This window comes from Urocitellus parryii, chromosome X, assembly GCF_045843805.1.
Source record: "Urocitellus parryii isolate mUroPar1 chromosome X, mUroPar1.hap1, whole genome shotgun sequence".
In the NCBI taxonomy this organism is placed as follows: Eukaryota; Metazoa; Chordata; class Mammalia; order Rodentia; family Sciuridae; genus Urocitellus; species Urocitellus parryii.
The window spans coordinates 87,012,387-87,025,888 of record NC_135547.1 but is presented as its reverse complement, the minus strand read 5'-3'; the positions used below and the strand labels follow the sequence as shown (position 1 = coordinate 87,025,888).

Sequence of the window (13,502 nt, the reverse complement as noted above, 5' to 3'; positions counted from 1 at the left end):
TCTTTAGCCATTATTGCCAGAATTCCTATCTTCATCCCAGTGCTGGTGAAGACAAAGATAAATCCAATCTACAGCTTCTGCAATAGCCATCACTGAACTGCTTGCAGAACTTGCCTAGACTATGTGTCACTTGTATGCATTGTGAACTATCTGTGGTAGTGTTGGGGTATTTGTGCTTATGATGTCATCGGTGGTACAAATTTTCCAAAAGGAGCCGTCAATTGGCTTGGTGTATCTTCCTCCCTTCTGCTTTTCATGATCGTTCAGCTAAAACTTGGGGGCCAACAGATGTGAGGCAAAGAACTTCAACCCCCCCGCTCGTACCTCTCCACATATGTGCCTGTATACTGGACCAGTAGTCAGTGACGGGTAAGATCCAATTACAATGGTACCAACCTAAGACAGGAGGCTGACGCCTTGAGGTCAGCTCATCCGATAATGGGTAAGGACCATATGTACTATTGGACAACCTAAGGCAGGCACGGTCCCTAAGCCACATGCTTGCTGTTTAAACAGAGAGGGGGAGATGTTGAGAGCCACAGCTGAAGGGGCCCCAGCAAACTTCCAGCTGCCGGCTGATGATTGGCTCACAGCAGCCCCAGCAACATCTAGCTGATTGGCTCCTCTGTGGTGATGCTCATTGGAGATGCTCATTGAGCTGTTTCCCTGCCCTTTCAGACTGCCAGCTGATGATTGGCTCACAGCGGCCCCAGCAACATCTAGCTGATTGGCTCCTCTGCGGTGATGCTCATTGGGCTGTTTCCCTGCCCTTTCAGACCATGGAGCTGCTCATTGGGGGACTTCTTTGGCTCCACCCACACAACCCAGCCAATCGGCCTCAAGAGCAGGAGGATTGTGGGTGGTGAGAGAGGCTTGTGGAAAGCCGGTGGTGGCATTTGGGCTCTGAGGGTTTTTCCTGAGGAGCTGTTTTGTTTGGCGTGTGTGGTTCTAAAAATAAAGTTTGTTTCTTTTGACCAAGTGGCTCCTGAATCGTGCCCAGCCAGACTGCGGCAGTGCAACAGCTAATGGGCTACGTAGCTTTGGACAAGTTATTTAACCTCATGGGGGAAATAGTAGCTCCAAACAGCTAATGTAAAAATTAAGTGGTCCCTTCTGGTTCTAAAACAATATAGAGTAGATACACTTCTCCCTCCTTCTCCCACTAAGTACAGCTATAAACCACGGCATTACATACAAAACAAACATAATAAGAATCTGAAAAGTAAAGAGAAGAAGGAACAACAACTAGGTGTAGCAGGATCCAACCACCTACCAAGTGGTTTGTGTCAACAGAGAGACAAAGTGGGAAATTTGGATTTCCACCCCCATGTGGTAGCAATGAACTTGTACCTCATTCCTGCAACCAAAGTACAGTGTCTGAAGAGGGTTGTAAAAAAGAAGTTTTAAATAAGATCCAGAGTCTCATAATATAATGCCCCAAATGTCCAGGATATAATTATAATAATCACTCACCATTTCAAGAACAAGGAAAATCACAAGTTGAATGAGAAAAGAAAATCAACAGATGTCAACACTAAGATGACACAGATGTTGGAATTATCTGACAAGAATTTTAAAGGCACTACAAAAAATGGACAATTACAAACATGCCAAAAACAAATGAGTAAATAGAAAGTGCCAAGAAAAGAAAATCTCTGCAAAGAAATAGATTTTTTTTTCAAAAAACAAACAAACAAACAAATGGAACTTTTAGATATGAAAAATACAATAATTTTAAAGAAAATTCATTGGATGAGTTCAACAGCAGAATGAAGACAACAGAAGAAATAATTGGTAAACTTGAAGACAGAATTTAAATGGAAAGAAATGTGAAGTAGAAAAAAATGTACAGGACTAGGGATATGTAACTCAATGGTAGAGCACTTGCCTCACACATGTGAGACCCTAGATTTGAGCCACAGCACTGAAAAAAAATGCACAGAGACTCAGTAACCTACAGGACTATAACAAAAGACAAAAACAAAGAACCCTTAGAGACAGTGGCTTAATCAACTCCTAAAATTATAAAAGGGAAAAATCTTGAAAGTAGTAAGAGAGAAGTCGCATATTACCTAAAGCACAACACCCATTTGAATGACAGGATCTCTCATCAGAAACCATGGAGGCACAACAGTTTTCAAGTGCTGAAAGAACTGGAAATACAGAATTTGACATCAAATAAAAAGATCAACAGAAATCAAGAGAGATGAAAGAAAACAAAAAGTATTTGTTGCTAATAAACCTATCCTAAAAAAGGGGGGGGGGAGATAAAGCTATCTAAACAGAAAGGAAATGTTACAAGAAGGAATCTTGGAAGGAATTAGGAAGTAAAAGAACAAGGGAAAGAGAAAAGTATAAGGAAATACAATATACTTTCATTTTCCTTTCAAGTTCTCTAAATTATGTTTGATGGTAGAAGCAAAAAATACGGCACTTGCCAGAGGTGGTGGCACAAACCTATAACCCAAGCTACTCAGGAAACAGAGGCATGAGGATGACAAGTTCCAGGCCAGCCTGGGCAACTTAGAGTGACCTTGTCTCAAAAAAAGGGCTGGGGATATAGCTCTGTGATAAGACCGCCCCTGGGATCAGTCCCCAGTACTAAAGAAAAAAAAAATGGCACTGTCTGATGTGATTCTCAATGTGTGTAGAAAAAAGAAGAGAATTTAAAAGGGTTTAAAGAGAGTTTCTTTTTAAAATTTTTTTGGTCCTGGGGATTGAATCTGGAGCACTTTACCCACACGCTATATCCCCAGCCCTTTTTGAGACAGGGACTAGGGACATGTAACTGAGGCTGGCCTAGAACTTTTGATCATCCTGACTCAGCCTCCCAAATTGCTGGAGCTATAGGAGTGTACCACTACTGCTGACAAAGCATGAGAAATAAGTTTTTACTCAAACTGGGAAAGTGTAAACATGAATTGGGTTGTGGGAAATTATATTATGTATAAAATAACATCTAGCCAGGCGCATCTGCTCCAGAGGCTCAGGAGGTGGACACAGGAGGATCCTGAGTTTAAAGCCAGCCCCAGCAACAGCAAGGTGCTAAGCAACTCAGTAAGACCCTGTCTCTAAATTAAAAAAAAAATAGAGCTGAGGATGTGGCTCAGTGGTTAAGTGCCCCTGAGTTCAATCCCTAGAGATCTAGAGCAAGTGCTGAAAAACATACACAAAGAGATACATTGTAGATAAAGCAAAATGGAGCCCTGCAGGGTTGCACAAGCCTATAATCCCAACAGCTTGGGAGGCTGAGGCAGGAGGACCATGAGTTCAAAGCCAGACTCTGCAAAAGCGAGGTGTTAAGCAACTCAGCTAGACCCTGTCCTTAAATAACATATAAAATTGGGCTGGGAGAGTTGGCTCCAATGGTCAAGTGCCCCTGACTTCAATCCCCAGTACAAAAAAAAAAAAAAAGCAAAATGGAATTGTAAAAAAGGTACAAGTAACTCACAAAAATGCAGTAGAAAGAAAACAGAGGTATAAACTGGGCACAGTGGTATAATCTGTAATCCCAGATACTCAGGAAGCTGAGGCATGAAAATTGCAAATTCCAGGCCAGCCTGGGCAATTTAGTGGACTGTTTCAAAATCCTCAATTCTGAAAAAAAGCACAGCACTGTATTGTGTAGTTCTCAATGTATAGAACATTTAAGACTAGTTATATTATAAGTAAGGTAATATAAAGGAATTTATCGAGAAAAAATAAAAACACCAGCTGATTGTGGTAAATTATATATATGTATGAAATAACACCTAGGGCAAGAATTGAAAAACCTATACAAAGACACATTTTAAAACAATACAGATAAAGCAAAATGGAATTGTAAAAAAGATATAAATAATCAACAAGACAGAAGAAAGAAAACAGAGGCATAAACTTGGGTGCAGTATGTTACACCTGTAATCCCAGGGACTCAGGAGGCCAAGGCAGGAGGACTGTATTCCAGGCCAGCCTCGACAATTTATGAATACCTGTTTCAAGATAAAAAAATTTTAAAAAAGTCTTGGGATATAGCTCAGTGGTAGAGTGCCCCTGGGTTCAATCGGCAGTACCACAAAATAAGAGTGGGGGAGGAAGGGGAAGGGAAAACAGAGGCACAAAGAAGAGAGAAGAAAAATTTAAATAACATATTTAAGCTGTAATACATCAATAACTGTATTAAGTATAAATTGACTAAATATGCCCATTATAAGAGACTAGCAGAGTAAATAATACCAAACTACATATTGTCTGCAAGAAATGCACTTTATATATGGTATATAAATAGACTGACTGTAAAGAGATGAGGACTGAGAATGTAGATCAGTGGTAGAGTGCATCTCTAGCATGCATAAGGCCCTGAGTTCAAACACTAGCACCTCAAAAGAATAAAGTAGGGATGAAAAACTATATATCATGCAACCCTTAATCAAAAGAAGGCAGGAGAATCTATATTATAAGATAAAGTAGACTTGCATACAAACAAAACTATGAGAAACATAGACATTACATTAATGATAAAAGGTTCAATATACCAAGACTGAAATTCTAGGTACATAAATATCAAACAACAAAGATACAAAATATGTAAAGCAATAAATGATAGAACTGAAAGGAGAAATAGATAAGCCCACAGTTACAGTTGGACATTTCAACACCTCTCTTTCAAAAATTTACTGAATGGGAGGCTAGGGATGGCTCAGTGGTAGAGCACTGGTCTAGCAAGTATGAGGCCCTGGATTCAATCCCCATTACCAACTTCCCCAGAACATACTGAACAACTACATAGAAAATCAGCAAGAATAAAGAATCCAGCAATGCCATCAACCAATAGTAAGTTAATTAACATTTACAGGACATTACACCCAACAAGCCAGGTGTGGCAGCGCACATCTGTAATCCCAACGGACTCAGGAGGCTGATGCAGGAGAATTACAAATTCAAAGCCAGCCTTAGCAATTTAAGAGGGCCTAAGGTACTTAGTAAGACCCTGTCCCAAAATAAAAAATAAAAAGAGCTAGAGGGGTAGTTCAGTGGTTAAGCACCCTTGGCGTCTATCCCTGGTACAAAAAAAAGTAAGAACATTATACCCCAAAATGCAGAATATACATGCTTTTCAAGTGATCATGGAACATGTACCAAGATAGATTACATAAATCCTGGGCTATCAAACAAATCTCAATCCATTTAAAGGAACATACAAAATCATACAAAATATATTCCCTGATCACTATGGAATCAAAGTAGACAAAATGATAAAAGGAAATTCTACAAACACTTAGAAACTAAACAACACACTTTTAAATAATTCATGGGTCAAATAAGAAGTCTCAATGGAAATTTTTAAAAAGCATTGAACTACATGAAAAGGAAAATATATCAAAATTTATGGGACACAGCTAAATCAATGCTGAGGGAAATTTATATTACTAAATATTTATATTAGAAAAAAGTATCAAATCAATAATCTAAGTTACCACCTCAAGAAACAAGATAAAGAGGAGCAAAATACATCTAAAGCAAGCAGAAGAAAGAAATAATAAAGTGTGAAAATCAATGAAATTGAAAACAGAAAGACAAAAGAGAAAGTCAACAAAAAAACCTTCTACTTTGATAAGAATGGGAATCAAAAATAAAAATAATACAGGAAAAATAAAATAAAACTGACAAATCTGTTATCAATTCTAAGAAAAGATGCCATTTTTTTGGTACCAGGGATTGAATCCAGAGGTGCTAACCACTGAAATACATCCCTAGCCCTTTTTATATTTTTATTTTGAGACATAATTTCACCAAGTTGCTTGGAGCCTCACTGAGGTTGGCCTTGAACTTGCAAGTCTTTAAGAATTCCAAATTTACAAATATGGAGATGGATAAATTGAACTGCCTCAGCCTCTCAAGCCACTGGTATTATAAGTGTGCGCCATGGTTAGTTCCTGGCAAGACACAAAATTTTAATAAACAGGAACAAAATATCAAAACAGAGCCTACAAATACTAAAAGGATAATAAGGGAACACTATGAATAACTGTATAAATTTGACAACTTAGGTGAAATGTATCAGTTCCTTGGAAAATACAAACTAACACAACTAAATAGATTCCTGATTTTAAAACTTTTAAAAAGGATTAAATAAAGATAATTAGGCAAAACGTTTAGCACAACAATTGGCATATTAGTTGGTGCTCAACAAAAAATAGCTACAACCACTTTATTTATCTTTATAACCATTCTTAGTAAAACTGAGGACGAACAGATGAAATTCTTTTGTAATAAAGGGTCAGGTCAGGCATGGTGACACATGCCTGTAATCTCAGCAGCTCAGGAGATTGAGGCAGGAGGATCTTGAGTTCAAAGCCAGTCTCAGCAACTTAGCAAGGCCCTGAGCAACTCAGCAAGACCCTGTCTCTAAATAAAATATAAAAAAGGGCTGGAGATGTGGTTCAGTGCCCCTGAGTTCAATCCCTGGTACCCCCCACCAAAAAAAAAAGTAACAAGTCAGAGTTTTTTTTATCCTTAGTGCATTTTTAAAATTTATTCTAATTTGTCAGAATTTTTAAAAAAAAAATTTTAGTTGTAGATGGACACAATACCTTTATTTTATTTATTTATTTTTAATGTGGTGCTGAAGATCGAACCCAGTGCCTCATACGTGCTAGGCAAGTGCTCTACCACTGAGCCACAACCCTAGCCCCAACAAGTCACAATTTGAACCAAGAACTGAAATCAGTGTCCCTTTCTCTAGAGTTCAGAATGCACACCACAGCCAAATCCTTGCAAAGTATCAACCAATATTTCTTTTACAAACAGAAAAGCTGTAAAGAGGTGAGGCTTTTGTCAAAACTCCAGACATTAATTAATGGATGCCAACTAGTTTTATCCATCAGTGTACAGTAATGATTCTTAAAGGTTAGGGTGTCTCAGAATTAATAATCTGTTTGATAAAATGTAGATTGCTGGGGCTGGGGTTGTGGCTCAGCAGTAGAACATTTGCCTAGCATGTTCAAGGCCCTGGGTTCAATCCTCAGCACCACATAAAAATAAATAAATAAATAAAATAAAGGTATTGACAACTACAACTAAAAAATAAATAAAGATTTTTAAAAATGTAGATTGCTGAGTTCAGTCCCAGCCCTATAATTTGCATTTTTGCACAAATTCCCAGTTGAGGGCTGGGGTTGTGGCTCAGCAGATTGCTCACCTAGCACATGCAAGACCCTGGTTTGATCCTTAGCACCACATAAAAATAAATAAATAAAATAAGGGTATTGTGTTCAACTACAACTAAAAAATAAATATTAAAAATAAAATTCCCAGTTGATGAACCCCACAAGGGTGACTGGTACACAACAATAATATGTTAGCTCATCCATCCCCCAATATTAGAAGCTATCACACCTTAGAGAAGAAGAAATCAAGGAAGGATAATGTTTTAAATCTGTAGCTGACGAGGGTGGGCTCTGATCACCTACTGAATCAGAAACACTATAGCTGGGGTCTACCTGTCTTGTGTTTTAACAAGTCTTCCATATGATTCTTATGCATGCTAAAGTTTAAGAAGTGCTGTTCTACAAATCAGTGTTTTTTGTGAAACCCAGTCTCTTAAGTGAGGAATGAGTAGTTTTTCTACTTTCGAGAAATTGGACTCTGGAATTAGATAATTCAAAGTTCAAATCCACACTTACAAAATCACTTTAACTTTCACAAATTCCAGACTCCCATCCTTGAAATGGAACAGTTGCCTCCCTTGTTACAACCTCTCCAGTTAATAACTTTGTGTTACACACTATAATTCCTAACTGGACTTAATGAAATCCATCAGAGATAAGAACAGATTTCTATCATCACCTCTAGGCATTTGTGGATTTAAAATCTGTGGGCTTAATTTTAAAAGCCACCATGAAAAGTTCATAATATTTAGTTACTTTCAGTTGTGTTGAAATATAAACTTAAATGGAGCACTGTGAGCCTGGGGTATGTGTGTGCACGCATAAGGGAGAGCAAGAGAGAAAGCAAGTGAGCAATGCACTGAGTAAGCAAGAGCAGCCACCCACCAAAGACTTGATTCTCAGCTACCACCCTTGTTCTCTGACAGCCCATAGAAAGAAACAGAAGAGATTAAAAAAATTGGTTTCTTTCATGGAAAAAGATTAGAGCAGTTAACTCATATCAGAGTATACACAGAAACACAGAACTCACCATTGAAATGTTCTTAAAGACGGGCCTGGACCATAAAACACATCTTCATATTTTGTAAATTTGTAAATTTGGCTTCAGTGGGTGCTGCTTATAAATGTCAAGTGTCCATTGTTCAAAGATGTTCACCACAATGTTTTTTCTTTTGTTTTAATCAGCACTCATATCAAGATGCAAAATCTTTCCACACAATACCCATAGTTTCCTTGCATCTCAACAACATTTATAATATAAAAATGTAAATAATATCAGTATACAACTATAAAGGAAATAATCAAGTAACTGGTAACAAATACATATAATGAAATATCAAAAACTAAATTTAGATGACTATTTAATAACATGGCAAATACCCACATTATGTTAGGGAAGAATAAAAGACAGGTAACAAAATGGTATTTATAATACAATCCCATTTTATATAAAAAAAACATGTTTATGTTTGAAGTCAAAAGAGAAGAGTTATTGCAGCAAAAATGTCAACAGTGGATTATGCCAGATTGTAGAAGGTAGTTGACTTTTGTTTCCTTCTATATTCTTCTCCTGTATTTTCTACAATGAGCATATCTTGCCTATATAGCCAAGAAAAGGAAATTTAAACATGCTACAGTTTAGAAATCTAACTTTCAGGCTTGGGTATAAATTAAATAATTTATGCAAAGGCCCTGGTGTAGAGTCTGGCACAAGTATACACTTGGGAAGCATTCATTCCTGTTCCCTGTTCCCAGTGTGTAGAGATAAGGTCTCTATATTGTGAGCAGAAGCCCCTTTTCCAGGACCGAACCTACGTACTTCCTGTATAATACAAACTAAGGGCCAAAAGCAACAAAAACAGTTTTTTCATGAAGACTCATTCTTTCACTCAAAAATATACTCAACATCTATTACATGTTAGACTTTACTACATGAACCACATTCTGACGATACCAAAAATGAAAAGATGGCATCTCTCCTCTCAGGGAGCACCTGCCAATGAGTAGGACCCAACATATTTATAATATGAAATAATTATTTTTAATAAGGATGCATAAAAGGTTCAGTGGGAACCCAGGGGAAGCAGACCTTATACAGAGGAGATATTCTATGAGTTATAAAGGGGAGGACATTAGTGGAAATAGCATATGCAAAGAAAAGAGGTATAAAGGAGAATAAAATTGTCCCAAAACTGTACACAGTTCAGTTTTGCTAGGACACGGAGGAGCCAGGCATTGTGGTGCATAGCCACTAACCCTAGCAACTCCATCAACTCAGGAGGCTAAGGCAGGAGGATCACAAGTTTAAAGCCAGCCTCAGCAACTCAAACAGTCCCTGCTTCAAAATAAAAAGGACTGTGAATTTAACTCAGTGGTAAAGCTTCCCTGAATTCAACCTCTAGTACAGAGGGAGCGGGTAGGGAGGGGTGGGAAATGAGATTAAACAAGTCTTGTCTATCACATAAAGAAGACTCAATTTTATCCTGCAGGAAAACGAATGAAAGAATAATTTTAAGCTGAGGAGTGACTTATCAGCACTAGCAAAGATAACCAAGAATCCTGAAAGAACTTTTTTCTTCTTTTTTTTAATATATATATTTTTTAGTTGTAAGTGGACCTTTATTTTATTTATATTTGGTTCTGAGAATAAACCCAGTGCCTCACACATGCTAGGAGGCAAGCGCTCTGTCACTGAGCCACATCCCCAGCCCAGAATTTTTTTTTCTTTTTAGTACCAGGGATTGAACCCAGGGGTGCTTAACAAATGAGCTACATTCCCCAGACTTTTTTCATTTTTTTTTTTATTTTGAGATAGGATCTTGTTAAGTTGCTTAGGGCCTCACTAAATTGCTGAGGCTAGCCTCAAACTTGCAATCCTCCTGCCTCACCTTCACAAGTCACTGGGATTACATGCATGCTCTGTCATGCCCGGATATGAAAAACTTTTAATCCCCACTTATTTCCAGAGCAAAAGAAAAGACTTCACTTTCTAGATCTGTCCCTCTTAAATAAACATGAAGCAGTAAATGGAACTCTGCATCTGGTACATAAATAGTAAATATTCAATAAAGATCAGTTAAATATGAATTGGATATGCTGCAAGGGGTAACCCCTACTTAGGGCAGGATTTTGGCAACATCAATACCATTACTTTGATTATGAGCATGATAAGAGAAAGAGCTCCTCTGGAAGGAAAAACTGACAACTGAGGGTTCTAGGATCTACATGACAGAAGGAGAATGACATATACTGCTTTATTGTATTCCAGTGTACATATCTGTCTTATGGTTATTTTTCCATAGCTGGGATTTAAATCTCAATAATGGGATAATATTACAGTTTTATTCCACACACTAACCTCTCTGGAATTCTGGGTGACAGGTGCTTATGTGCACACATGGTTAACTGGAGGGAATTCATTAGTGGTTTTACTCCTGCTGTTTTACCCAATATCCTTTCTGCTTAATTCAATTTAGTTATAAGGATGGTTCTGCAGATAGTGTAGAAATAAAATACTATTGCATTTGTCTCCATTTATTGAATGCATGCAAATTACTTTAAAACCAGGAAGGATGTATTTGATGCATTTTATTGGTGAAGACAATAAGGCTCACAGAGGAAAAGCAACTTGCCCAAGGCCACTCTGATAGTAAGTTGCAAAGAAATGTATGTTTGTCAGATTCAGATACCTCAAAAATGCAGTACTGCCTCCCCCAAAGCCAGTGTGTAAAGCAAAACACAACTGCCGGAATACAAAAATGATGCTTTCTTTGTAGCTAAAACAGAAGGGGTGTGTGTGTGTGTGTGTGTGTGTGTGTGTGTGTATTATACAGACACATACACACACAGGCATACACAAATATGTATATACACATACATGCACATACTTGTACACATGTACACATCTTTTTTTTTTTCAAAAGGACACAAAAAAGAATTGTAGGGGAAAACAGAGAAAGAAAGGAAATCAAAAGCCAATGTCAGGCAGCCTTGGTCTTAAAGGAGGATGGAAAAACCTGGGTCTGAGAAAAGGGGGGCAGTTTCTGAGCATGAATCTAAAACAGAGCTGAGAAAAGGAGAGAGTGAATGAATGCACTTGGCCACTGTACCCCGTCCAACCTGGCCTGCCCTCCTTACCTGCCATGAAACCAGTCTTGACACATGTCACACTCGATCATAAAGCGGGTCACATCATAAGGTAGCCGACAGAGGCAATACACAGGCACCGAGGCCATCTTCGTGGGGCCTTGGAGCGATCTGCGGCGGGCCAGGTTCCTGGTGTCAAGGAGGGGCTGGAGGCAACAGGACGCGTCCTCTCTGGACGATAGCTGGGCACAAACAACACTTTTTACAGAGTGAATCAGGTCCCCCCACGCCGACCCCCTCCCACCCGCCTTGGGGCACCAACCCTCAGCTATGAAATAGGGAGTTACCTCCGCCAGCCGGGATGCAACACAGCTGGTGTGGCTGTAGGGGGCAACCAGAGAAAGTCCACCCGGCCTTTAGAATTTCTTTCACTCAGAAAGAACGTTCCGTGCTCCACCTTTGAGTCTCCCCCCATCCCCTGTCTCCCATCCCCTACCTTCTAAGCCCTGGAGTGAGTGATAACTTCTTTCCGGGTTTCATGGAAATATCTGAAGCTTTTCAGGAAGCTCTCCTAATCCCTCACTGAACCCTGTCCTTGCTAGCCTCTCGTTTCCCAGGGCTCCCGGCTCCCTTTATTATGACGCAAACCACAGCGTAAAGAATGGGGCTGGGGGTTCCTCAGGAAACAACCCAAAGACCCTCCTCTCACTCCCCTAATATGATCAACCAGAGAAATGAGGGACCCTTGAAAGTCTGTTCAGGTTACTCAAAAATCACCCCAAAGCCTTAGGGAACAAGGCAGACAAGACTAGGCGCCCAAACTCAAATCACAGTTCTGGGGTCGCGTTCTCGGAGTTTAAATGATCTTCCCGTCACTCAATATCATCCCTTCCTGGACCCGTCAGGAGTCTAATCACCCCCAACAGAAACAAACCTCTTTAAAAACTCATCAGCTCATCCCCTACTTCAAAGATGACAGGGTTCTCATCGCACCTTTGAAACTAAAAAGGATCGGTTCAAAACCCCCCGACTGACTAGAATTTCCTCACACTGCTGAAAACTAAGCAACGATTTTCTTTCTCCTCCGCTTGGAAACTGGCATGTATTCCTTGCAGCCCCCTCAAAATGACGAAGGTTCCCCTGCACCCCCAAATTGCCAGGGCTCTCATCCGAGATCCTGAGACTGACAGGAATATCCTCCTCGCAGCCCCCGAAACTTACGAGAATCTCTTTACGCCTCCCTAACAGGAACGTCTTCAAGCCCCAAACCTGACAAGAATGTCCTCGGTCCCGAATCCTACGTGGACCGCCTCATGGCCAAAGCTGCAGGGCAGTCCTCACGCCGGCGGAGCTCAGTCCCGGCGACACGCCGGCGGCCGGGTTAGCTCCAAGGCGGCGCGGAGCTTCGCTCAGCGGAGGTTCGCCCGGCAGTTCCGGCCCCAGTAGCGGCGCGCGCCGAATTCTGGGATAGTCACCGTAAAGCTGCGAACCTTGCTCGCCTTCCCTTCGAACCACCCGCTGGGTCGTGCGGCGCCAGCTGCCCAGCAGTGCTTCAGGGCAGCCTTCTCCACAGCACTCCCCACGGCCCAGCCGTTCGGGCCTACTAGAGACCGCAGCTCGGGCCTAGTCTGGTGGCTGCCCTGCGAACGGGCAAGTGGCGTCGTCGCTGGGCCGGCAGAAGCCGCGAGCAAACCAAGGAGTAACGAAATGAACCGGCCGCCTGGTCCAAGAAAGACGGACCGAAAAGTCGCCAGGAGAAGCCCGGCAGCAGTGCTAGGCAATTCGTAGTAGTCAATAAAGTTTATTCAAAACAACGAGGAAGTTGAGGCGGAGTGGGGAGGAGAAATATGGGGTAAACAGCTACCATATTGAGAGTGGCGGCGCTACCGTGGGGAGACAAACCAACCGCCATCTTATGAGGGATGGGCTCGCGAGGTGACCGCGTAGGAGGCGGGGAATAGCAAGCCGCAGGCTCCCGCGTGATGTCATCAGGGGCGGGGTGCCACCCTGAGACAGGGGGGCGGTGCCCAGCTACCTTTGGACCCGCTCCTCTCTTAGAGGTGCCCAATCGCCGCTGGAGACCTTGAGCCAAGAGGCGGGGAAGCCGCCATCTTAGGCGAGGCAGGGGCTTGGCTCCATTTTGAGTGGGGCCCAAAATTTCCTAGCCTTTCCCCTGTTCTGGGCAAACAGGGAGTTAAGCAACACCCCCACACACACATACACACTCCTCCCCATCCTTCTCCTCCTATGAGAAGAGATGAACTCTGT

At 40.9% G+C, this 13,502-nt stretch overlaps 1 protein-coding gene across 2 annotated transcripts in view; it reads right to left on the bottom strand.

Annotated features, from left to right (window-relative positions):
• Positions 1 to 13,012, bottom strand: part of Phf8 (PHD finger protein 8) — a 151,369-nt gene extending 138,357 nt beyond the window's left edge. The window contains exons 1-2 of one of the 2 annotated variants that reach the window (XM_026407417.1): positions 12,725 to 13,012; positions 11,286 to 11,476 (exon numbers count right to left, since the gene is read on the bottom strand). In XM_026407417.1, the coding sequence (XP_026263202.1) occupies positions 11,286 to 11,383 (98 nt within the window). In that variant the 5' untranslated portion in view covers positions 11,384 to 11,476; positions 12,725 to 13,012. Of the gene's footprint in view, positions 1 to 11,285; positions 11,477 to 12,724 lie in introns of those variants that run through there. The other variant, XM_077793830.1, reaches the window with a different exon arrangement.
• Between the last annotated feature and the right edge of the window lie 490 nt (positions 13,013 to 13,502).